A 26,756-nucleotide genomic window follows, 5' to 3' on the forward strand; every position below is an offset into this window, starting at 1 on the left:
GTGTGCATAATAGGCAGACGTGCTGACATAAAGGTAGCAGTAGCTGGGACACGCCTCAGTCCCAGACACGCTCTTAATGCATAAAAACAGATGGCATGCTCTCGAGTGCGCCTGGCAAACCCACCCAATTGGGCATCGGGTGAAAGAGCTGTTTGTCACTATGATGCCTGTGCTAATGCCCTCATACCAGCGTAGAAGTGCCACCGACTCACCACATGAAACCTCTTTTGTCACTGGCAGAAGTGCAATGAATATATCATGATGAGCCCTTTATCATCTGAGTACTGCACTTCATTGTTAACAGTATAACTTGATGTAAACAAGAAAAACATTAAACTGGATTTTGCCAACTCTAGAATTAAAAATTTTGGGTTACAGCATATAAACATTCACAGCATCTTCAATACCATGTCACAAACCTGCAGTAGCTGATGTCCAAGCTCGTGAATTTGTTGCCCTGGAATTCTGAGATGCATGTGTACAGCAAACACTTTCCCTTGTCAGCGCGGGGAATCGGACATTAGCACCAGCTGTGGTCACAAAGGTGCAGGAAACGCGAGCCACAGATTGCTTTGGACTGTCGGTGCATGCGTGCTGGTGGAAGTGTAAGTCAGCCGAGAAGTATTTAGCAGTTCAAAGTTTTTTTGGACTAGTCCCCTCATTCTTTCAAGTTCCTTATTTATTTGCTTCTTGTATTGTTTTACATCCCAGCAGTATTCATTGCAATATCTTCTTTTGTCAGTAGTTCTATACTATTACTCGTGGAATTTAATTTCCCGTATACAAGTCTTTTCTCAGTAGGTTTGTTTATATGCCCGTGTACTTGCTAGTACCTTCCCTTTTGTAATTACACTGTTGCTATTGCACTCTTGTTAAAAGTTTGCCTTGTTGCAGAATTTGCCATACTCTTCCAGTCAGCAGCTAAGCAGGTGTGGATCTTATAATTGGCAAAAAGAAGTTGGTGCCAATCACTACCCTCTCAACGATACTACGGCACGTTCAGGGTGCTCTCAATGGCATGACTTCTGAGCAGTTCTGGCGTGTCCAAAACTACAGGAATCATCAGTAGGTCTCCGACTACCATACCTTGTGTATGCATCCACAGTGTCCATGAGTCATTCAGGAAGGAAACAAATAACTGCTATCATGTAATATATGCAACCCTGAAAGACAAATCGAATGGACCTGCAGCACTGATGCAACTGCTGACTGGAAAGAAATTGGAGATGGTCTCTTAGTCCTTATCGTGCCAAACTTCTGTTAAAGCCACTACCTGTGTAGCCATTATGGAGGAACACCGTGCCCAGTCATGATCATCTGAATCATAGTTATGGCTCAGTAGCCAGGGCAAATTGACGCTTGTTTGTGTTGGCAATGGCAACCTTTGTTGAGAGACCAGCTATTGCAGTTCCAAAGCAAGACTTGTGGCATGGATAAGAAGCTGCCATTTATTTGAGCTTTACTTTCACCCTTAGCTCTTTAGTCTCACCATGAAGCCTCAAAATGCCTACCCGAGGTAAGAACTTGATGTCTGGCAAGGGATTGTGCACCGCACCTTTGTCCACCAAGGCAGAAATGCCACCTTTTAATGCATTAGTAGTGTCACTTTCACACAAAAGTACCGTCAGATATTTGAGGCCTGGAGAGCAGGAATTCAAAAATGAAAAGGCACATGCACAACCACTTCCAAACACAAGAACATGCAGACATTTGCATGTACGAGTTTAAAGATGTGGTGCTGGTTTTCAAGCCTCAGGGTTAGGGTGCAGAAAGGACTTCCAAACCATAAAGAGAAATGTGCAGTCACTGTTAGGTGTCTCAGTGGACACCCTGGACATGAAGGAGGAAATAAAAGGTGCAATGAAAACACGTTCCGAGGAAAGGAAAGGTGCAACAACTATCTTGATTCTCAGCGGACAGCTTTAATGTACTAGCTTTAGTGGGGTTGTTATTGGCAAAACCCAGTTTCATTTTGAGTAATCAATGGTAGTTTAAACCTGCATGAGCACAGGTGACAGCTGACAAATCTGCCCCTTCAGTCTCTGTGACAGTGATTTCAGCTTGTCGACAAAAATCAGTCGCACAGCTGGAGCCACTCAAACGCTGCTATATCGACTGGATTTATCGTCTGTCTACAGTATAGTTATATAACCGCAATCTCGCATAAAAATGCTGCCCTTGTCACCGCCCCTAATAGAGGGACTCTAAATTCATCACATGATGGTTATTGATGTACAGTCCAACATAATAATATCTAGCATGCCTCGGCGGTAAACGATTTTTTCACACGCTACCCAGCAAATATTAGGAAGTACTTTATATGTATATGCGTCAGCACGTGCTGTCGCTACGCGAGCATATGGACCCAAGCAATCATTCATATCTTCTCTACAGAATGACCGAGAAAATTTCAAACACAAGAAGAGTGCTTTGGAATATTTTGGCCAAACGCGTACCTTCCTTTTAAACCTGCAAAGGTAACTGTTAGGTTCAGAAGAGGTGACTCCCTCCTGTTGGCTCCTGCAGCAGCAGGCCTTGCATCCACGCAGCCAAGGGACATCAGAGGGGCACAAAGATTTATGAAGACTAGCACTAGTACTGCCAACAATATATGGCACCTGTCGTTTTCAGCGCCATGCATTTTGGGTTAGTATGGTGAGTCACATTACCTTTGGTTCGGGGCAGCATGACGGGATCCTCATAGGCGACTTGAAGGGCATGCCACATACTTACTTTATCAGGAGGAATGATTCCATTTAAATGTGCAGTGAAATGCAGTGGCTCAAGAGCACTGGCAGGAAGGGGCTGAGCAATGACTGGGACAAAGGCGCCAGCTGCCAAGGTGTGTTCCCAGGATTACACCTGTCTGTCGCTACTGCCAAGCTTAGCATTATCACCATAAGCAGGTGCCAGTGGCATATGGCAGCACCTTAAATAGCTACCAAAAGCTCACAAAAGAATAGAAAATGGCACTGAAGACACAGTCTTTGCAAGGCAAAAGCTCTTTCTTAGACCAATTGGTGCACAGTAGACTCCACATCAAACACAGTCGAAACGCAAGTACATAATTTTTGAAGAATTTGTGTTCTGGAATGAAGACTTCCTACAACTGCATTTTCAGTATCTAATGGCATTTGGAGTAAAAGTGAACAAAGTGGTGAGCGCTGCTCATGCCAACGGTGATCTACCAAAAAAAGAAGTTTGGAACCTGGTAATAAACTGCTGCACAGTTGCCGTGAATTTCCACGAAGTTACACTATATATGAGGAGCAGTTATAGAGCTTTACTGCAGCGCAAGTAAAACAGCAGCAGCGATCACTATTCAATGCCTCACACTCAATCTTCCATGTATCCCCTTGCACAAGGTGGTGTTTCTGCTTCCGTAGAAACCATAGGCATATCGCCCACATACCAAATTGGTCACAATTCTAGCAAAAAGTTCTCAACAAACACAGCATATCACGAGGCTTGATTAATGCTTACAAAAGGCAACTAGGGCAAAGCAGAACATTGAACAGAAGCATGTCCTTATCCAACTGTCGAAAAGGTTTTGGCGTGGCCAGGCTTAAATGAAAGCACTATGGAATCATACAAAGAGACAACTGAAAACAGGCTGCCTCAGCACCCATATTTCTCAAAATGGTATATGCTGCCAAATCGGTCTAGCTAACCCCCAAAGAGACAGTGAATTGCTCATTTTGCTGTATGCACTCAACTGCTGAGGTAGAGATGATAAAACCTGATAAATACAGATAACTTCTGCAGCAGAAACTGAAAGCAAGAAAAGATAGCAGCTCATGTCAGAGCACTATACTTGTGCCATTCAGATGCCGAAGTGTGTTAGTGGAGGAATTCATCAAAGCTCAGCATGTGTCAATGGACAAAACATTATGGAGGACACTTAAGCTCCATTTTTACGGGTACGACTCTTTTCTAAGGCTCCCCTTGCAGTTCCTTGTTCGCATACATGTAGTCTCTGCTCGCTTAATTTGTGCCTTAATAAATCGCACATTCTCATTATCATATATACATAAGATACTGCATTACCCAGCTACTGGTCTCAAGCAACCACCCAACATTGATAGATGTAAAGCCTCGCTTTGCCCAAGCCGTACAAACATGCCTGTGTGGCGGCCTAGGAGCAGCATATGCCTGACCTGGCATTTAAGAGCCCAAGAACGTTGATCCCTATCCCAGACTCCCCACTTGAATGAGCAACCCAAGTTGGCAGCTCCCTTCAACTTTGTGACGTCATGTGGTGTCATTGCATCACACAACCCATAGAAGAATAAGCGCTCGGCTATGTTGCCTGCCAGCTACTTCCTCCTTGAGTCGTGCCGACAATTTTTGATGTGTAAGCATTAGCAGGCTCACGGTGCAAAAAGAACCCGCATAAAGTGTGTACAGAAAGTGTCCATCCGCAACTGGCACAGGCACAGCCAACTCGGGCATCTCATTTCAGATGAATGGGTGAGAGGGGAATCGAACCTTCCAAAACTCTTGGGTGATGAGTAAGACACGCAATTCTTAGACCATGTAGGCATGCCTGAGTGGCTTGTTTGAACTGGGGCTTTATAGATATATCTTTTTGGGGCTTTATAAATATATCTTTGGGTGATCTTCCACATAACTGGGTATCAGGTGTCCGCAGAAGTGTATACAGAAAGTGTCCGTCGACACCCTCAAAATTGGCCTTCTGGACCCCCGAAATTTGAGCTTTGACAAACATGCTGGAGAGCTCTCGTTTCCTCATATATTTACCTCAGTGAAGCACAAAAGATCAAGCAAGAACTGAAGCATTCGACGATGACAATGGAAGCAAGTGAGTGTAGAAGACGAGACAGAAGAGGGGCTATGCCAAGGCATGTTCTCTAGGCAAGTGGCAGCAGATGCTTGCGTCGGCACAGCTCACAATGACTGGTCAGCTCAGTAGCGACTTCAAAATTTAGATAGGCCATCCCAAGAATTTGGCACCCTTATGCAATCTCCATTCATTGGAAACTACGTGCGTTCTTTGGGATTTTTTGCCAGAGTTTCTGCAGAAAAGAGGCTTTAATGCTATCGCATTAAATGTGCCTGGGTATAAAAGTATTCAGTCAGCAAATTGAAAACGAGAAATTGTATGTGACTACTGCACTTCCCGACAGTGCAGATGTAGATGTTCTGGAATGTGGCCCATAATAGCACGCCTACTCAAACAATTGAGAACTTCCTGGACAGTTATCGTAGAATGCCAGGATGAACACTGGCTCAGTAGGGCCGTTGTGCTTCGCCAGATGCAATGTGGTGATTATGCTGTAGCTGAGGTCAATCCTCAAGTCAAATTCATCTTTGTAACATGCTGCCACATTGTGGCAGCAACAGCTCAGATACAGCACTGAGCCCACAGTTATTAACCACCGAATTTATCCATCAAGAAGGTGTTTAACACTTCCTGCTATTACTACCGGCCAGAACAGACTGCACAACCTTCTCCGGTCATTTCCACTAAGTTCAGGAAATCTGGATTCCATAACCAGAAGACTCAAACCTCTAAACGGCAAATGAACAAGACAACCCAACCTTCAAAAGGTAATAGAACAGATGGATATCAATAAGCGTGGAGTAAAGTGCAAATGTTTTTGCCCAATGTGTAAATAAAGCCTCCTTTTCTTTTTCATGTGCCTTTGTATACTGCATGCACGCAGACTGTGATCATGCATCACGTTTGCCTCAAGATATGTTAGGGACTTACATGGGCTGAGCTGTGTCAAGCTTGGGCTGCCAATATCAGCTGTGCTGTCAGGAAGGTGGACAGAACTTGCACGCTCAGTTTTCACGCAGGATGCCTGGCTTATCCCCGGTTCTAATTTCACTGTCACCTGCAAGACATCCATATCAAAGGCATCAGCGCCAGGAATTCACAATGAACCAGTGTCTCCAGTATGCTTAAGAACGGTGATGCAACAAAGACAACAACACAAAAGAGATGACACCACATATGCACTGATGTCACACTGGTGTTGTTTCTCTAGTGCTCTCTTTGTTGCAACACTATTCTTAAGCATAATGCACCAATTCTATGCCTCCAAATCACAATAAAGCAAGCACAGAAATCCACTTCACTTTGTGCTGACCAGGTCACTTTATGAAAATGCATGTTGAAAATAAGGTTTAAAAAAGAACAGCACTTGCACGTGTTGTACATAGGCAGCTGCCAAAAATATACATGGTCTTTCTTTATTGCATCATATCACACATAAACTGCAATTAACAGCAGCATGATGTCAAATACAGTCAAACCCACTTATAACTATATTGAAGTGCCATGAAAATATCAATGTTATAACCAATAACTGTTATAACTGGGCTAAGCCAGAACAACAACAACAACAAAAAAAAAAAACATGAGAAACCTGGGAAATTTTATTAAAGCAGAAGTAGCTTATATTTTTCATTTATTTGCAGGCAAATATGTCATCAAAATTTAATTTAACTGCTTCATGGCAAAATTGTTGTTATCTCTCTACAGGGCGTCTAACCGCCGCATATAGCCGAGCGAAAGATTTTAGCACAAATGATGTCACCGCAGGGACTTGATCATTCTTAGGACTTCATGATGTGGTTTGGCTGGCATGGTCAAGTGTTTGTGAGTATTTTTTTCCTGCTCGGGTGCACTCAGTGACCAAATGTAACATGAGAATCTACTGTTACAGCGTTGTTATATGCAGGTTATTTTACCATAGAACACATGGCAAAGTTGACGGCGCTATGGCTGTCCATTTTTATGTCCAATACACTGTGCAAAGTGGCATTGTTATAAGTGGGTTAGACAATTACATCATAATCCTGCCAACAGTCGCCTTACAAGCACTATCACTTGCTACCACCATTCTTGTAATCTTTGGCAGTCTTGCTACCTTGTGAACATCAATATCAACTTTGGTGAGTGTATGCACCACCTGCCATCAGCAGAACCAAATGTGCAAAGCATGGCTTAGAGGGCTGAATATGATGTCAAATTAATGCTTTATCGGAGTAAGCAGTTGAAAACTTAGCCATCTGGCCCACATTCTCGAACATGTAGTAGCCCCTATCGCCTCATTATGACATGGCACCTTAAGCCCCAGACTTGCAGCAATTCAACTAAGCTCTTGCTAATGATATCTGGAGTGCCCTCTAAGATTTCATACTACCGCCCATAAAGTATGATGAATCGTTCTACTTTTTTAGCAAGATATGAGAAAAGAATGCTTCGACCTGCATTTGCACACATAACATGGTAAATTAATGTTTTGATTACAGGCATTTACTTGGCACTAGGAGAGTAAACGAGATACAGCGTAACAGCTTTGGTCAGCAATGCAGCGATAGCAAAGCCTACAGAATGAGAGGTGTGTCAGTGGATCAACAGTGCCCAAAGCAACAATAAGCAGGCAGTCTCCTTTCCAGAACAATGCAGTCCTGCAGACAAAATGTATTTCTTGAAGTCATCAATATGCAACAGAAATGTTCTAATAAGTTCAGCAGTACTCTGCCACCTTGAATTCAAGTAGAAATGGATGCAACATGTAGAAATCCACCCTTTCCGATGCACACTGAGAATTTAGATCTTGGCACCCAAGAACAACAAAATTGAGAAAATGGCTTTAGGAATGCCCAATTCCTAAAACCATTTGAGTAATTTTGACATACCCATGGCAGGGAATACATCTACTTGAAAGAACTGTCCAAAGATGTAGCCACGGCTGTAGGTTGGCAGGCTCATTCCCGAGTTGAGTCACTCGGGCTAAAATGCAGATCATAATCTGAGCTGTATGAGACTTTGTGCTCAGATTGTAATCCAAATCATGTGCTAGTTTGTAGTCGGATTCAGATCACGACATGGATCAACACTAGCCAGATCAAGTTAGATACTAAGCAAAGTCTGCCACATACATGTTCTCGATACATTTGCTTAGAGTACCATTAACATGATAGCTTTGAAGGCCCCATTCTCCATAAAATCCGACTTCAGCATTAAAACCAGCATTGTGAGCGAAAACTCATGAGCATGCCTCTGGCAGGTAGCTTAGCAGTGACTGGCTGGCGCACTGCATGACATCATGAGGCCATGTGACATGAGTGGGTTTGCAGCAGCTGCAAATTTGGATAGCTCCATCCAAGATGGAAATCAAACCAACCCATCAGGACCTTTGGATATCAAACCAGAGACACTACCCTTCCGCCATGCAGGCACTATCGTTAGATTGGTTAAAGTGGAGTTTTAAATCTATATTTGACAATCTTAGATATAATGTAGTAGCTTAGAGTTTTCTAACAAGCATAAAACCTCGTTACAGTTAGTTTTACCAATCACGTTAACAGGCATTGTAGACGAAGTAACATTTCGATGCAGATTGCGGAACTGAGGTATCTCCCTTCTTTTTTCTGCTCATTTAATGATACCAAAGGGGAGGGAACATTTACTGCTATGACTGAGGACACTTGAAGGTAAAGCAGCCTGACAATGTCTATGGATGACTAAAGCAGAGGATTCTACAGAAGCAGAGATGATGACTAAGAGTTACATACCCTTCGCTGATTTAAGCAGAAACGAGTGAAGTAATGTTTTTCTCTCTGGTTGTATACCGTATAGTATGTGAAATTGTTGAGCCTTGAGAAGTTCACGAGAACTGCATGGCTCACCTGGACAGTGTCACAGAAGATTGAATCACTTATGAAATAAAATAGCCCAGAATGCTTGAGTGATTTTAGATTATGTTGGAAAATTCAGTTAGCTGAGAAAAAGATATGTATACTAACTAATCCAGTTGAGTAGGACAAAAATTTACAGTTGTACTCTGTTTGACAGGAGGAACTACTATTATAAGATTGAGATGCTGAACAAATTATGGCAAGGAGAATAGAAACTCGGTTTTTGGAGGACTGAGTATTATTTTCAATTAATGGCTTCCAACTTTTTCAGTGATTTCATGCTGAAATCCAGTGTGGTCAAGAGTCAATCAGAGTACACACTGACATTTTTGTCTATATGAAGAGTTTATTTACCAGCAATTAACATGCGAATGGTAGTACTTGGAGCTGCGCTTGCATAAGGAATAACTATCATCATTAAAAAAATAACGCAAGATAAAAGCTATGAGAAATGCTTCTAAGAATTATGCTGACATGTTATGATTCGGACCAAATTAAAGAGATGTGGTCTGCATATTGATGGCAGTGATGAAAATACTGCTCAATCATCGCGGTAGTCAGGAAATATTCTTTCTGTTTTGGGTAAGTGAGAGAGTAAAGCCGCAAAGCGAAATCGGCTATGAGGGACGCCACAGTGGAGGGCTTCAAAAATTTCAACTACCTGAGCTTCTTTAAAGTGCACTGACATCGCACATTACACAGGTGCCGTGCGGTTAGTGTTTATGAAAAAACATGGCCGCTGCAGTTGAAACGAAACCTGCAACTCTGATGTCAGCAGTCGAGCGCCGTAACCACTGAGTCACCGCAGAGGGGCAGTACTTTTTTTGTGAGACATATGGATAGCATCATGGTAGTGTCCTACTAAATGTTGATTACCTAACCAACTAACAGAGTTTAGCTAGCAGGGAGGCAAGAAAACAGTGCTTCCTGCTCTGCAGAGGTATGTAAGCTAGCAGAGCAATGTCCCAAATCGCACAACTGCTCTGCTTATCTTACAGTTAATACCAATAGTAGTTCATTTTCAGGCCTGACCGAGTGTAACTCGTCCTAACACCCAGCTAGCTATTTTTTATATAAGCCAAGAACACTGAGCTTTCTCAGTTACAAATGAATTTCAGACCCTGATTTCGGCATACTACTATCATACTGTTTTTGTTTAAAGTTTAAAGTCCAACCTTTATGTATGAAGCAAGCACAAGCAAAACATTGCAAGAAAAAAAGAAAAAGGCATTTTACACTTTCTCGTTTCTCTTTATTTTATTAAATGCACAAACTTATCAAATGCATCTCAGTTTTGTTGTTGGTGTGATGCTTTTTCATACAAGATATGCTTTGTCCACTTCTTGTGCCATTCCCAGTGATGTAAAAGTATGTGCATGTCCTCCATAGTATATTTCGTACATATATGACACATATCTCTACTATAATACAGTATAAGAGGAAGGGGGGGGACACACACACACACACACACCATGTGCCAAGTCAAGCCTTCCCTGGATACTTTTTATGACTGCTGATGATATTTGGTACTAAGCAAAATTGATTGGAAAGGACATTTGCACTCTGCGCTTAATCAGGGGTATGACGTGGCAGCATTAATGGCTCCCACCTGAGGCTTGTCTAGCAGATCCGCATCCATACATGCACACTTTTCTACTCCTTTAACCACTAATAATTTAATCTGTGCTTTTGTGGTCTCAGACGTACTTATCAGCACTGGTTATGTGCAGGGCCACCCGACATAGATGTAAAGCCCCATTTTAATCAAGCTAAACAAAAGTGCCTGCACAATCTAAGAATGTAGCATGTCTGCCTCAGTAACCCAGGGTACCGGAGCATTCCATTACAATCTCACTCTCCCATCATACAGGAGTCACCAGAGTTGCCAATTCCTGCCAGCTCAGCGATGCCATTTACCAAACGCATGCTCGTAATTTTTGCTCAGAACGGCGACAACGCCAACGCTGCATTTTCTGCACCGTTTTCTGCAGCCTTTAATACTGTTGAGTTATAGGAGTAGAGACACTAAATTTTCGTTGTGTATTATGTCTGCAGAATTACCAATCATGAATAGCGATTTTTCCGTCATGTAATATCATTTTTGGTTTCAACCGCTCCATGACAGCTGTGTTGTCACAGATTTCTATAAGAGAGTTTTACTGTATACAGTTTGAACCGCACTGGCTACAAGGGATGATTAAAACCCTGCGCTGGACGCCGACTGGCAAAAGCTCATAATGGCAACCCCCAGGTTGCTGGCCTAGTGGCCTGGCACCCCTGTAAGGCTTTCCTACAGACGTGCACTTGCTAAACTACTCTGTATAACCTTTAGACAAAAAGCTAGCTTCAAACACATTCCACAAGACTGCTTTAGCAGCCAACATTTTTTACAAGTGGCCCCTAACATGCCTATGTGTCACCACTCATTCAACTACCACGAGTTTTCAAGCGTTTATTTTCAAAGCAATATGGATGCGTGCCATTTGCAATTATTGCTGTTTTTACATATGTTATTCTGCATTTCCTTATTTTTTTAAAAGATCAGCACTTCTTATTGTGAATACTTTGCATGCATACGCAATTTAGATGGCTCTGTAAGCAGACATAGACATAAACACTACAGGTTATTGTAAAAGAAAAAAAAATGTCATGTATCAACACTTCGGGATTTTTCTTTCAGATGCTAGTGCAAAAACATTAAAAAAGAAGCTGCTGTGGTTTAACCCTGCTGAACCCACACAAAACGAAAGCTCGTTACGTTTCTTGTTACTTATCATCATCACTATTGCTACTATCATCTTCATGCTAGACAAGGAAAATTAAGATCTGTATCTCAGGAGCCTGGCATGGTGTAGTGGTTTGCGCGCTCGGCTGGGGATCAAAGACATAGGAATAGAAGGGACAGTGAAGGTCAAACGTGCGCTGTCGCCAATGTTCCAAGAGACAGATGAAAAACTGCGCGGTTCATAGTGGGCCCAAACGATTGCCTGTATGACATCAGCTAATCTCAATATGACTGCAGCACTTCTCCACCAGAATTTTAAATTCTAAAGTCTGAACCAAAAAGGAGTGCTTGCTCAGAATTGCATCAGCGTTTTGTAAACTGGAGTTGTCTCTCAATGCTTGCAGGAAAGGATGACCAATCACACGAGGAAATATAAGAGGCCTTTTAGTCTGGAAAAATCGTGGATATTCGGTCCATTATTCCCCTCCTGTAGCTAATCATCCTATCAAGGAACAAAGAGAACCTACAGCAGGGGCAGGGAGGCAATGACATGAGGACAGAAACGGGCAACACCAATAGTAGGAAGGCATTGGAGAGGCACAGCAGCTTGGGTTGATGTGGAAATTACTGCCGATGTGTAGTTAGCCACTGGCTCCTACTAATCCTTGTTTGGGAGGGATTTTTGGCACCAGTGCTGAGATCTGGAATCACTAAATATTTAAGCCTCCCTACAAAACCTTGCTCCAAGTGGTATAATTTCAGCTCCAGTGACGCTGGCAGCCAAAATGTAGCTTTGTGCTTATGGCTTGATACTTCGGTCGAGCAGAGGCATTATGCTGATGCAGAAACCAAGTGGCAATGCTTTTAGGCCCTGCATGTTCTCTATGTGATTGCCTACGGTTCAAACACCTCTAACACCTGCACTCAAATTTCGGCCCTGCATGTTCTGCATGCGATCGCCTATGGTTTCAATATCTCAACACTTGCACTCAAATTTCAGCCCCATTTGCCAACGGTTCAAATACCTCTGCGCCTGCACTCAAGTTTGACCCTGCATGTTCTGTATGCAATCGCCTATGGTTGAAATACCTCTACACCTGTGCTCAAATTTCGGCCATGCAAGTTCTGTATGCGATCGCCTATGGTTCAAATACCTCTACATCTGTACTCAAATTTGGCCATGCATGTTCTGTATGCAATCGCCTGTGGTTGAAATACCTCTACACCTGTGCTCAAATTTTGGCCATGCAAGTTCTGTATGCGATCGCCTATGGTTCAAATACCTCTACATCTGCACTCAAATTTGGCCATGCATGTTCTGTATGCAATCGCCTGTGGTTCAAATACCTCTACACCTGTACTCAAATTTCGGCCATGCAAGTTCTGTATGCGATCGCCTATGATTCCAATACCTCTACACCTGCATTCAAATTTGGCCCTGCATGTTCTGTATGTGATTGCTTTTAGTTCAAATACCTCTACACCTGCACTCAAATTTTGCCTTGCATGTCCTGCATGTGATCACCTATGGTTCAAATACCTCTACACCTGCACTCAAATTTCGGCCCTGCATGTTCTGTATGTGATCGCCTATGGTTCAAATACCTCTACACTTGCACTCAAATTTCGGCCCCATTTGCCAATAGTTCAAATACCTCTACACCTGCACTCAAATCTGACCCTGCATGTTCTGTATGTCATCTCGTAGGGTTCAAATACCTCTACACCTGCACTCAAATCTGACCCTGCATGTTCTGTATGTGATTGCCTATGATTCAAATACCTCTACACTTGTACTCAAATTTGGTCTTGCATGTTCTGTACTCGATCGCCTATGGTTCAAATACCTCTACACCTGTACTCAAATTTTGACCCTGCATATTCTGTATGTGATTGCCGATGGTTCAAATACCTCTACACCTGCACTCAAATTTGGCCCTGCATTTCTTTGCGAAGCCTATGGTTCAAATACCTCTACACCTGTAGTCAAGTTTCACATTACCAATCGTTTCCCAGTTTTATTCAGTCTCTTTGTTTCCTACCTATATATTTGGAATATGCTGGCATGTGTATACAAGAAGTGGTCCAAATAAACTGTCTATAGTATGTTATCACCATGTAGCATACTTTCCTCAGTTTTTTTTACCTGAGCACCTTTTGCTTGCTTCATCATCGTGAACGCTCTTGCTTCAGTGCCATCATGATCATTTAAATGGTACAGAGAAATAAAGCAATGGCATGATATTCCCTAAAGTTACTGAGTAGCTTCATCTTGTTCTGTGTGCCAGGAAAAACTAAAATCCGAGAATTATCTTTATCACCTTTGAGAGTGGCAGATGTCTGCGAGAACTAGCCATTGCATCAAGCTTTTGCAGCTAGAGACAAAATGAGCATGGCTTTAATGTTTATTATTATTATTGTGAGCCACATCAAGTATGTGTGGAAGCAAAGGACTATTCTTTCACATGGCCCAATGAAACAAGTGGCTGAGGTTAATTTTCTCTTCTAGAGGCAGTACAATCATCCACAGCAATTGTCTAAATGTTGGGCCCCTGTTTGCACCATAGTTTCAAAAAGCATCTGTGCTCATCTACAAGACAACTGTTCATCTCCGAGACACCACTCTTACAGAGTGTAAATGATACCAGGCTTTGCTTATATTATGTATAGGTAATATTGCACTAATGTAGGAAAGGAATGGAAGGAACAATGCCAACGACATTTACTATCACTGTTGCTGCACACAAGTTTATGTGCCCCTCTTGTTTCAAGAGCCTCATGAAAGATTCTCAGTCAAGGGGGATATAGAAATAAACATAGAACTTGCTGTGCCATCAGCATGCTGATTATGGTCTCACTTATGCTTAAAGGAATTAGGACACCCAATTTCGGTTGCGTACCTTCCTCTTCGTAATAGAGCATTTCAGTATATGTGTATAATCAAACGGTATTCACCTAAAGCACTAAATAATGTATAACTAATTTCTTCTCTCACCTGTTCCTGTTTCAACAGCAGAGAAATAGATATGATGTCAAAGCTCAATATATGCCATGTAAAGTATCATTTTGAAAAACCGCATTATAATTGCTAATTTTTCGTTAGTGATTCCAGCTATTGAGGCAGGCTGGCTCAATTGCTGTAGTGATTTAGAACTATGAAGCACAGATTACCTTATTTACCACTGTGACATGAGCCCTCTTTTCTTTTTTCAAAATAAGGTTTGAGTTAAAAACAAACAAATTTTTTGTGGAAGTCGAAATTACATATCATACGGTCTGCCTGCCAGACCATTTGGCTATCCGTCTATCTGTCCATCCATCCATTGTGAACAAAGGCATGTGATATGGTGTGATCATGTCCCCACTTTTTCGCATTGTTTGCTTCAAAAGATGTTTGTGCATGTCACATGGTGCAATGTCACATTTTTGTGACAGCATGCAGCAGTGGGCAATCACAGTGAGATAAAGCGAACACGCTGAACATTAAGGTCAGGGACATGAGGATAAGAAAACTTGCAAGATGGTCATGAGTGTGCAATGTAAATGTAAGTGCTACCTATGGTATGAGAAGGGCTAGGCATTTTAACGCAATAGCATTAAAGGCCTCATTTTCCAAAAAACTCGGCAGGGCAGGCATTGCGAGCAAAAAATTACTGGCATGCCACTGGCTGGCTGTAGTTGGTAGGTGACATGGCCAGGCATGATTGGCTGTCAGGTTGTGTGACATCATGAGAAAACATGACAAGGCCTTGCTAGCAGGACCTGCAAACTCATGTCTTCCTTTGAGGTGAGAAACAAACCCTTTCAGGATCCTTGGATCCTAACAGACATGCTACTCGTAGGCCATGTAGGCACGTTCACATGGCTTGGCTAGAATGGGACTTGATATCATCGTTGGGTGGTCTTTCACATAATGCGGCAGCTTACAACTTTACGCTAATGAGTATGTGTAAGCTAATACATTAGAATCCGTTACAGTAAAGTCACTCGGACCGGTAAGACTATTTGCTATATCAGGATCTTTACTGTATCAGTTGGTGATGACATGGCCCTGAAGATGCTACCTGGTAATTAAATTGCTACTTACTAAACATATTTTGTTGCTTTATGAAAACGACACTCTAAAATACCTTCCATCCCTCTATCACCTCTTTGTGTAATTTTCTTGTTTTTTTTTTTCAGTTATATGATATATTTTTGTTAACACCTAGTGCAAGTTCCTCCTTTGTTAACGTCTAGTGGAAGAAACAAGAATGAGCATCATGCATAGCCTGAGTAGCTTTAGGATGTAAAATCCACAAACCGATCTTTAGCATGAATGCAGCATGGCTAAGAATACAACTGAGTTTGATTTCATGTAAGAAGCAAAGCCTTGCATGAAGATGGCATCATCCTCCACTGTTCTGTCACTTAAAAGGCAATAGATGGGAAATGCACGTGAGAGTCAAATGTGGCAAAGCCGCACACGCAGTGCCTCCGCTTCTTGCCACCACTGCTGCTTTCACTGCACAGTGCTGTAAATATTCAGCCGCTTCTTCCATTCCCCATTTTGCACTGCACTTTTATTCTCTTTCGCTTTCTGAATGGACCGAGCTGCCTTCTTTCTACGTTTGTAGCCAGCTTTACCTATTTTTTCCTATGCACAGCATGCTTTCCCTCAAAGTTCCAAGCCTTATGTAAAGTTGTCTTCTCCTCAGAGCTGGTGAACCCGGTGGTAAGCCATTAAAAAAATAATAACAGCACTCCAGGTTACCATTTTTTTTTTTTTTTTCAAAAAGAAAAATGTGCCTTGATGCCCTACGTAGCATGCGTGCAGTGATGTCATTTCATAAGAAATATGTCACCACAGCCAGATGTATTTCACTATGTCCGATTTGTATCAAAAATGTCTTTGCTATAAAAGGGAAAAAATGTACTCTTGCCCACGGAAAAAGACGAACTGGAACTTCAGCTTCACTTTACTATACCTGAGCTTACTACAGTGGGGCTCCATTATAGAGGCACTAATTCGAGGAGTAGGATTAAGCAAGTAGCAAATGCATGTAAAGGTTCCCACAAAAGTTTCCGGAATATGGACAACAATTAAAAATCAAATTTCTTTGCTCTATAAAGGCTTCACAAGGCAATGAGGGACAGAACATATAGGTCACACAGCGAAGCGCTCACTATACCATTTAGGTCCGTACTGTAGGCTTAATTTCCAAGAAATTAATTTTTGTTCTAATTTTTGTGTTCCGCGAGGTTTTGTGAACACCTGTACGCAAACAAGAATTCGCAAAGGGAGCAGCAGACAACGCCCAAGCCGGCATGCTTGTGATGGCAAAGACATAATCATAGATTCACGGGGGAGGTGCATTATCATGTTGTGCCAGTGCACTCCTGCTTAGTAAGCACATCCATAAACTGTTCCTTGATTTTGTTGTGAGGAAGCAAACTATGCAAGTGAGCATATGCGCCGCAAGTGATGTTGCACATACAGCTGGAGTGCAGTGACACTGGGAATCGAGTAACCGTACCACCTCAACTACCTGTGCTTATGTTTAGGCCACTCCAGATGTACAGCCCTTCACTGTTGAGAAGAAAACTGTTAATTTTACTTCAATTCTGTGATTGCCTCACAGCTAATGTAAGGTCTCTATAGCAGCAGTGCAGCAACAGCAGTGATGGCCAACATGACCCACTTGTTGAAATGAAGACAGAACTCGGGGAGGAGCTATGTGACAAACCGGACACCGGAAAATCATGAAATCCGGACTAAAAGCGAAATTTTCTATTATGGGAGGTTCGAGCGACAAGGCAAGCGACACATGCATTTCTTTGCATACGACGGCTTCGGCTCGGCCTTAACCTTGGTTGGCTACAGCAGTGTGAGGGTGCTCGGGCCTTGAGCTAAGCAGTGTGATAGTGTGACGTAAACACAGCCAACGTTTGTTCAAGAAATCGCAGACATGCGGATGACCCCATTCTCCCTGTGTGCATCCTACCATATTTATGGGCTCTCACTCTCGCCTCCTGGCAATGTGCAGCACCCAAGAGGTGTTTAAAAAAATGGGGGACACTTAAGCTCTGCCTTTAAGAGTATGAAGCAATAGCATAGGCTACAAGCCTACATATAAAGCCCCGATTTAATCGATAACATGCCTGCGTGGCCTAGAAGCAATGTGAATGTAAGGGTCCTGGCAGGCTGATTGATATCATCCTCCCATTTGAAAGGAGAGGCCCGAGTTGGCAGCTCCTGCTAACTTCCAGTTAGCCAATAATGCCTACCTACCTAATGCCTACAGTCCAATACGTCCAGTTAGCGCTCACCCATGTCAGCTGCCAGCTACTGCCTCCCAGCGCCATGCTCGTAATTTTTCGCTCACGGCGCCAACGCTGACACCGGCATCGGCACCACCGCTGGATTTTTGGTGAATGGGGCTTTTAACACTATCGCGTTAAAAGAGAATGGTAGAATCCCACTCAACAATGAAGATGGTTGCGCGAGGCACAGTGTAAATGCGGAGGTGGTCACATGATCAGAGATGAGCAGACATACCGAGTTGGCATGAGGGGTTTTGCTCATACAGACCTTTATAACAGAGAGCTTACCCTAGTTGCTCAGCTGAGTGGCTGGTCATGATTCCCGAAAATCAGTTAAAATCTGGGTAGCATTTCAATGGGCACAGAGGTCAACTCTATGCAATTTTGGCTTTAAATAAACATTGTATGAATTGTACAAATTTGGAAATAAATTACAGCCAGCACTCAACAACTCCTTGTCTGTCATTTTGTTCCACCTTTCCCGGGAAGAATAGGAAAAGTTGGTCAGTTATAAAGTTGAGAAATGCTAGATGGTTCATGATGAAGAGTTGGAAATGAACCAAACGCCTTTGTTTAAAATTTGCAGCATGCTGAATTTTAGTGGCACTAATAAAGTTTTAACCTTGGGTTTTGAATGCAGGTGTATACATGGTAAAGCCGCACGCGGGACAGCATTATGCAAGAATAAATAGAAAGTAATGCAGAAGTAATCATGTCCTTTTCTCTGATTCCTTCATTATATGGTCCCAAAATGATAAGGCTCAATTTCGTACTCTGGTACCAGAGTCACGGAGAATAAACAGAAGTGAAGCAAGGTAAAGTAGATTTCTTTTTGAGGCAGCCAAGTAATCTTTACATGAAATAAGCCCTGACCAACTACATGTCCTAATAGTATAAGAAAGCAATTGCAAGTGATTCTAACACAGCATCAGCCCTCAGATCTTCCATGCAAATGCCTGACCTAATTACTGCTGATGACAGCGGAGCAGTGGCAGTGTGTTGTAATAGTATATGTAATCCATCCTGTTGTGGTGCTGTGACAAAACCAAGAATTCTTTCTCAAAAACCAAAAATGAAGTTGAAAGATAAGAAATGTTAGCAAATGTCATTCTGAATGTCACCGTCCAACTTGATCAGTAATATGGCTACTATGGTCACCACGCATCGTGAAATGAGATTTCATGCCTGTAACATTTAGCTGTGACCCATATCATGTAAACAGGTCCAATGGTAATGATAGTGCCCCCGTGTTTGAACGGGGAGAGCCAGACTGAAGCCACAGTCTCCCAATTGCCCACCGAGTGGAAGGATGGCTGCTGTAGGCCGCTACACCCTGGTGGGGCATCATCACTCCGGCGGCGCCGTCGCTTGCGGCCGATGCCTGCGGCATCGTCTTGTGGCTGCATCAAAGGGGGTGGTGGTGCCACGGCCACGGCAGTTGGCGCACCCTGGGGCTCATGTAAGTCGGCAAAAATGGCATCAATCTCGAAACCGGGGTCAGCCAGCTGCCGCAGAATTTCTTCTTCTTCGTCGATGCCCAGACCGTGAAGGTCTGTGTGCGTCAACTCCTGCAGAACATCCCCCTGTGGCTCCACCAGCACGTTTGGGCCACTGTCCTGCAGGCAAAGTCACAACGAGAGAGGCGTTGGCAAGCGAAACTTGGACCTAGTAGCAAGTCCAGCCATGAAAAACAACTATGTTTGATTCTGTTTCATTAGGCTGTAGTCCTAATTTTGTTGTTCCGTCCACATGCAGCCATTATCTTCTTGCAAGCGTTGAGCTGCGGGCTAGTATGTGTGTCCTCTATCTTTGTCCTTGTCCTTCACGCCATTTAAATAACCAACATTTGTGAACTTGCATACAGAGCACTCTTTACAGAGAGACAGGACTGTAGAACACAGCAACTCTCTCTTCCATAATGCCAGATAAAATGAATACTGAATAAATGTTACATTTTCAATTGTAATGTACTGTTTAACAGCTCAGTATTCCAATGGACAGCATGATTTCTAAGTCTACAAACTAAGAGTGCAGGCTCGCAGTAATGCACAAAGAATGAGCCCAATGTATTCTTTAACACAGCAGAGACAAATGCCTTTAGTCTTGATGTCCCACAAATGGCCGTATGTACCGCCAGGTACTCAAATAATTGAGGCACGGTAAAAGAAAAGGTAAAAGAAGCTATCACATTCATGTAACTTTGTAGCCGAAAACCAAAAGTGATATTTTCCAGCTCGACAAGGCTACCGATGTGTTGCTGCTCCTGTCGCTGCAGCAAGACATAAAAAATATAAAAAAGGTAAAATTCATCAAAGCATTTAACTTTGCGCATCCTCTATGACAGTTCGTTTGGACATTAGTAAGGCACGGGAGCAAAGCAGTTCAGTATGCTAAAAATTCAACAGTTGCAACAGCAACGACACTGACATCACATTTGTGACTCTGTGTATTGAACAATTACCAACACTCAATGCTTTGCTATCCTTGAATGAATAATACTATTACACTAACAAAAATGACCTATTCAGAGTCGACCTACTAGCGGTCTTCATCGAGTGGGTGCTGCCTCAAAGAATCAAGTATGGCAGACTTCAGCGGACTCTTCCTGTAAGCACCCTAGGTGGAATCAAGCTTGTTCCAAAATATCAAGATAAGCTCTTGCTTGACTGTCAATGGCGGCAATTTCGTGTTCGACATGCATTTGTTTTTCTAGGCTCCTAAAAGAGTAAACAGCAGACAAGACAAACATCACTGCCTGGTGATTGAAAACGGCTGGCATGAAAGCAGTGCAGTGGGCAGTCGAAGCGTGCTATGGCAAGAATTTAAGATCAAGGACATTGACTGTGAAGATCTTTGTACAACGAGCAGATGAACGATGCATAAGAAATGAATTTCCTGCATTTATCACTACATATAAGCAAGAACCAGTGATGGTCATGATCTGTTTAGCATTTGCCCTGGAAACAAGCTAAAAAAACTTGCAAGTCAACATCACTTGCGTTTTAACTAGGGGTGTGTAAATATTTCAAACTTAAAATACAAATTAAATATGTCTTTTACTCGAATCGCATTAGGAAAACTGATATTTTGATTAGAAAATTATTGAATTCACTGCAATTTCACCGCACTGCGTGCTTCACCGCAATGCTTGAGAGCATTGGCTATGCAGTGAAGCGTCCTCAAAATGTGATGGGCCTTTTTGTCAAGGCGTCACATTTAATATTTTGAAGAGGGTCTTCCGACAGTGTGTGCAAAACAAAGAACTTGGTGAAACCGGTAGAAAATGTTGTTCTCACTTCAGTTTCCTTTCAAATCCAAAAAACCATTGTGCAAGTGTTCTTGTGATAAAATTACTGTGATGCAAATGGCTTTCGGCAGTTTTTTCAAGCCCATTCAATAATTTGACCTTTTAATTAATTCAGATTTATACTGGTGCTCTGAAAGCCAAATTAAAGAGAGTTGATTGTATTTGGCAGCAATATGACAGCTCCAACCACTTTCATGCAGGCCATTCCTTCCTGTATAAAAAAAAATATAGTATACAGAATCCGGTATAAAACCTATACTGGACTTTTCAGAAGCTTATACACTTCTGTGCAATTCTAATTTATTTTTATTTGCAAATACCATGTCCATTCTGAAATAAATATAAAAAATGTTTGTCATTTTTTAATTTATCATTTTTTTTTTTTCCAATGATTCGATGATCATATATTCGATTTGATGTTCGAAGACAATTTTTTTTTACCATATTCATATTGAAAAATTTCAATATTCGCACATCCCTCACTTTAACTCAAGAATATTATTAACCACATGCTACCTTATTATGAAATAGATTTCTAATCATGTCTAAGCTATAAAATAAGAACAATGAGGTCACTTTTTTCGTTGACCGTTTTGCAAGCAGTGGAAGGAACGCATCGCATGCAAAGGAATGTAAGGCCACCATGGCACAATTCTTTCTGTTGAATTTCACTCCATTCCTACTACCTACCCTCCCGGCTGATTACAGTCACAGTGATGGGAGCATTGACCAATAATGAAGCATAAAAAATTAATCCAAAGGAAACGAAACTCGAATGAAATCATCATGTCACTTCCTTCCCGATGCCTTATGAATAGCAAAGCACCTTATCCCCAGACATAAACTTGTAAACGTACAAAAGCCTTCATGTTTGGGAGGCGCCATGTAGTCATACGTGCTCCACAGTGTTTGTTACATTGGCCCTTCTTGCTTACGCAAATTATCTTTCGTGAAATATAGGTTCAGTGCCTGATAAAAACTGTGCTATTATGAGCCTACAAGTGCGCTATTACAGTGAAAAAGCTTTCCGTTGTCACGCTCCCTCCCTGTAATGAGGGCACCATGAAAAATTACGCATGTAGAGACTGTTCTATCTCATTAGCAGGCAAATATCCAGTGGTAATTTCGACCACCTGGAACTCGAACAGTACACGGGTGCCTGGTGGTTCGCCTCCATATAAATGTAGCTGGGATTGAATCCTCATCCTTGGGCTCAGCAGTCGAGCGCCCAACCACTGAGCCACTGCAGCGGCACACACCACCATGCAGCCAGAACAATGCCAAAACACCTGCAAGGGACTAATAATGCAAAGTCACACTGTCATTCAGAAATGAAATCAGTAAAAAAAAAAAAGAGCTGTTCCCCTTCGAAGCTACTTTTGCATCACACAGGAACACTTGCATGCACCTCTAGTAGATGGTCATTTCTGCCTGTCCCTTCAGAAAACTTCATGCAAAACTCATTACCAACTTTGCCTGTAGAAATTCTCTTTTATTTAAGAGAAGAATTGAAAGCAAAAGCTATGTGACACAATTAAGAATTAGCACTTAGTCTGAAAAACAAAAAATTTTTTCTCTACATGTTTCTCTGCAGAAGATGCAGGCTGCTTCATATAAAACAGGAAAATCACTCAGAGTAGATTGAAACCAACAATATTTCGACACACATTCCAAAGGTCCTCTTCGACTGGGCATGCACTGTAGTCTGCCTGTCACGGCACCTTTTGCGCAAACCCAGGTTATGATTTAACACGAACTACAGCAGCACTTATCATTGTCATCAATTTATTCCCAATGATCCTGACTGTTTGATACACGAGCAGACTTATCCAACTATCACCGTAACTCCAGTGTTACCGTTATGAAAACAACATTATCATTGCCACCGCTTTCACTACGCAGAAAAATTTCTCGCTTATGCCTATTTCACAAAATCTATTACCACAATCCTGTTCTTAAGAGCCGGCTACTAACTACCACCACATATGTTTCAGGTCGCATTGATCATCTTCACAAAGTAGGTGTTCCATCATGTCGTACTAAACACGCCTCTTATTCTTTTGTTCCAAACACTTCTGTCAGTTGGAGCCACCTTCCTAGGCACATTGCTGATATTACGGACCCAAATTCTTTTAAGACTGCCGTATGTAATCTATATTTATAGATGGTAGTCAATTGTTTTTGTTCGTTTTCGGTGACATTGTTGACTGTCGGAAATGTTTTTTTTTTTTTCTCCTTGTTGCCTCACCTGCTTTTCCGCTTTTTTTTTTTTTTTGATCACTTTTCGCCGTGTTGTTGTTTCTCCTATGTTGTTTTATGCTGCACTGTACCCTGTACCAATGTATCTTTCCCACTCCCCTCTTTAATGCCTTCGGGCCCTGAGGGTATATGAATAAATAAAAATAAATATCCTGTTGCAATCGGCTAGTCTGGCAGGACAGATGTGGGGCAATGTTGATGGTAGAAATATGTCGACAATGGCGGCCGTAAAATAATTCACATAGCAGTAAAATGAAAAATAACCTTTTTTCCTAATGAATACAGTGTACAACCATTGCATATAGTGTATCACTAGCCCCACTGCATGCATATATCCATGTACACGCCTGCTGCATATGAGCAATATATTTTGAAACCTTTTCTTTGTTTTTGCCCCCTGCACACCCCAAAAGCAGAGAGGCAAGACGTTGAAGCAGCGGTCTGAATTACCAGGCATGAGAGGTCGACCATCTTGCCGTCAGTGTTGGGGCACCAGAGCAGGTCGTCCTCTATGAACGGCATTGCAGGCGGCTCCTCCCTGGCAGCCACGGTCACACGCTCTTGCCACCCAACACGCCAGCCACCCTGCAACAACAAGGACAGCACTGTCAGGTGGGCGCACAATAAAAACTGGTCCCGGTTTCACAAAGAGCCATTCAAGATTCACTGCAGTTTGTAATCCTCACACTAAGGAATGCATGTACATCTGGATAAAGAAATCCAAGTTATTAAATGGCTGCAATCGTGAATTATGATTCTGCATTAACTTTCTGTGACAAAGTATATGACACCGCATATCGCTAAGATAGCAATGCTTCAGACTCACCACCTTACAGCCATTTCACAACAAATCAATCAAGCACGCAAGCATGATGACTTTGCATGCAAGTGGACTTCCAGCCAGAAAAATATGACTGTCATACTTTCCATACTTCCTTTTAGCCGCATTTTCCCTGTCCAACGAGATCAAACAGTGTCACAGTTAACGACACAGACAACCTTATTCTTACGGCTCTAGTACAGATTATTAAGCGAAAAAAAAAAACAACTGTCATATTCGCTCATCACCCCGGGTTAACTAGCTTGTCAGTGTAATGTGATTACAATTAGCAATCTGACGAGCTGCATCCTCAGATTGTGAAAAGACTCAATTTTACTGACATAGAAGTTGTGACCACATAGGTGCATTTCTTGTAGTTATTATGAGGGCATAATGTGCAAGCCCTATTCGAAATGTTTGCTCAAACATTCCCGTGCCTCGATGAACAGTCTTTATATGCAGTCCGTATTGAAAATTGGCCTCAAAGCACATAACGCTATCACGTGCTAAGCAACACTGGCTAATACGGCCCCAGCAGCAAAGCCCACATCATTGGCTGTGGTGATATTCATGTAGGCACTGGTAATGTTATTGTACCACAGTATGTTTCAGGAAACTTATGGCCCTGGTAGCTTCTCTGCTCTTCATGGTCAAGTTTTTCAAGCAGATGATGAATGCAAGAAAAATGAAAGTCTGAAGCAGGGTTGTTTCAGGCATGTCACCGACCATAGTAAAAATTAGCAGGCCAAAGGCACTATTACTATCATCCTCAGAAGCCAATTAAGCGTTTTCGGACATCAAAATGCTCAACACACATGTCACACAATACTCGGGATGCTAACATCACTACCTTTGCTCTCCTCTGCAGCAGAACAACTATCACGATTTTTCAAATTATACCTATCTATAGAGTACGCAAAACCTCACTGTTGTGTTCCTTCTGGAATTATTTGGGCTTTCAAAGCAAATCTCATTGCATAAACTTCTTGCATTGTACAAATAAAGGGAGATGTTTTTACTGAAAAAGAAAGACATTACAACCCATCGCCCAATTTCAGCGCCAATGCAACTCAATCGGTTCCAATTAGAATTCTCATTCCAATCGGACAGTCCCAATGGGCTTTCCAATTGGTCTCAGTTGGCACTGACCTTTCTAACTAGATAGTACAATAAAAATTCTCATTTCCTAGGACAGTCCAGGTTCTATATGGAATTCTCCTTCCAAATGAACTCCCAGCTGGTTTAAATTGGAGAATCCAATTGGACCTAGCAGCTAGTAACCCGAAGTCTAAGCAGACTGCCATTTGGAAGCAGCAACAATTGTTATATTGTTTGGTCAAGTTCGAAACTAATACTCAGTTGGGTCAATCTTTGCTAACGGGTGAGCCAAAACAGTCTCACCAACTTCTTCCAATTGGGTCTATCCAAATATACTCAATGTATTCATATGAACATTTACATATATTTGGCAAACAAGGAAGAACTAATATTGGTTTTATAATAAATGTTATCAGCAGCTTAACCTACCAAATTTTATTCATCATTTACGCTGTCACTGCCGTCAAAATTAAACAAAAAACCGTTCTCAATTGGCAAGTGCCACTGACGCCAGTATAAGAGTCTAATCAATAAGTGTAAGCGGGAGCAGAGGCATGTTGCAGGCCAATGCAATAAGCTCCATACATATGCAACCATATATACTGAGCTTATATGCTATCATTGTCTTGCTATATATATGGTTTTTCTAGTGCGCAACATATGCTAGCCTGTCAGCTATGACTTCCATCAAAGCATGCAATTCATATAGGTTCCATTACCTAGCGGGGATTTAAATTTGCAGTTTTCGTTTCGCCTCACTTAGTATTTTCCACTAAAACCTCTGTATGCAGTGGGTCTGGCTCATTGCATTAAATTATGTCCTACTGGACCCATCATATGTAACGGTTCTGATTCACTGAATCCTATCGGTATGTCCCAGGACCCACTGTGAGCAACGGATCTCACCCATCGCCAGTAATTGGTGGAAGGCTGAAAACAGAATTGGGCATTCCAGTTGGTCCACTTGGAAATTTGAATAGGCTATAATAGTTTCTTTAACTGGGTACGCCATTTTAGTGGTATAAGAAATTTACTTTTTCCTAAAAACACAAAGGCTTGAAATGTAAAAAAAGCCACTTGTGCAAGGGCAATCAACGCATTCTCAAACAAGCAAAAGGCAAATAATTTTCACTGTGCTCTCAGTCCCACTCAATAAATCGTCAAGGTTCAACAGTACCATACGAACACAGCTTCATGCAACTGTATAGTTTTCAAATAATTTCAGTAATTCTAAAAAGACACTTGCAAACCACAGATCAAGTCTGCCATGGACATCTTCAATTGTCTAGCTACAGTACTTTGGTTTTGGCTAACTCATGATTAGATATTTTGAAAAGAGCGTAAAATTGAACAAGCAAACAGATGTCACACCACACAAAAATAACAGGACCGGCACTGCTTACAGCCTGCATTTTATTTCTGAGGTGTATTTGTTTTATAGCTCGATTGTCTTATGTTAAAAGGCATGTGCAAACAACAAAACTCAGCTGATGCCGGTCCAGTCATTCCTATGCACCAAAAGTTGCTGTCTTTGCTTGCTTTTGCATCAAATTCAAGATATATTGGTG

General features: G+C 42.0%; 1 protein-coding gene across 5 annotated transcripts in view; it reads right to left on the bottom strand.

Moving 5' to 3' along the window:
* Window positions 1-26,756, bottom strand: part of Eip74EF (Ecdysone-induced protein E74) — a 248,097-nt gene that overhangs the window by 123,389 nt on the left and 97,952 nt on the right. For all 5 annotated transcript variants that reach the window (XM_084601385.1, XM_084601383.1, XM_084601384.1 and 2 more), the window contains 3 exons: window positions 23,721-23,855; window positions 19,003-19,320; window positions 5,735-5,861 (listed from right to left, as the gene is read on the bottom strand). In XM_084601385.1, coding sequence (XP_084457511.1) covers window positions 5,735-5,861; window positions 19,003-19,320; window positions 23,721-23,792 — 517 coding nt within the window. In that variant the 5' untranslated portion in view covers window positions 23,793-23,855. The remainder of the gene's footprint in view (window positions 1-5,734; window positions 5,862-19,002; window positions 19,321-23,720; window positions 23,856-26,756) is intronic.

Source organism: Amblyomma maculatum, chromosome 4, assembly GCF_055883805.1.
Source record: "Amblyomma maculatum isolate TAMU_Amacu chromosome 4, ASM5588380v1, whole genome shotgun sequence".
Taxonomy (NCBI): domain Eukaryota; kingdom Metazoa; phylum Arthropoda; class Arachnida; order Ixodida; family Ixodidae; genus Amblyomma; species Amblyomma maculatum.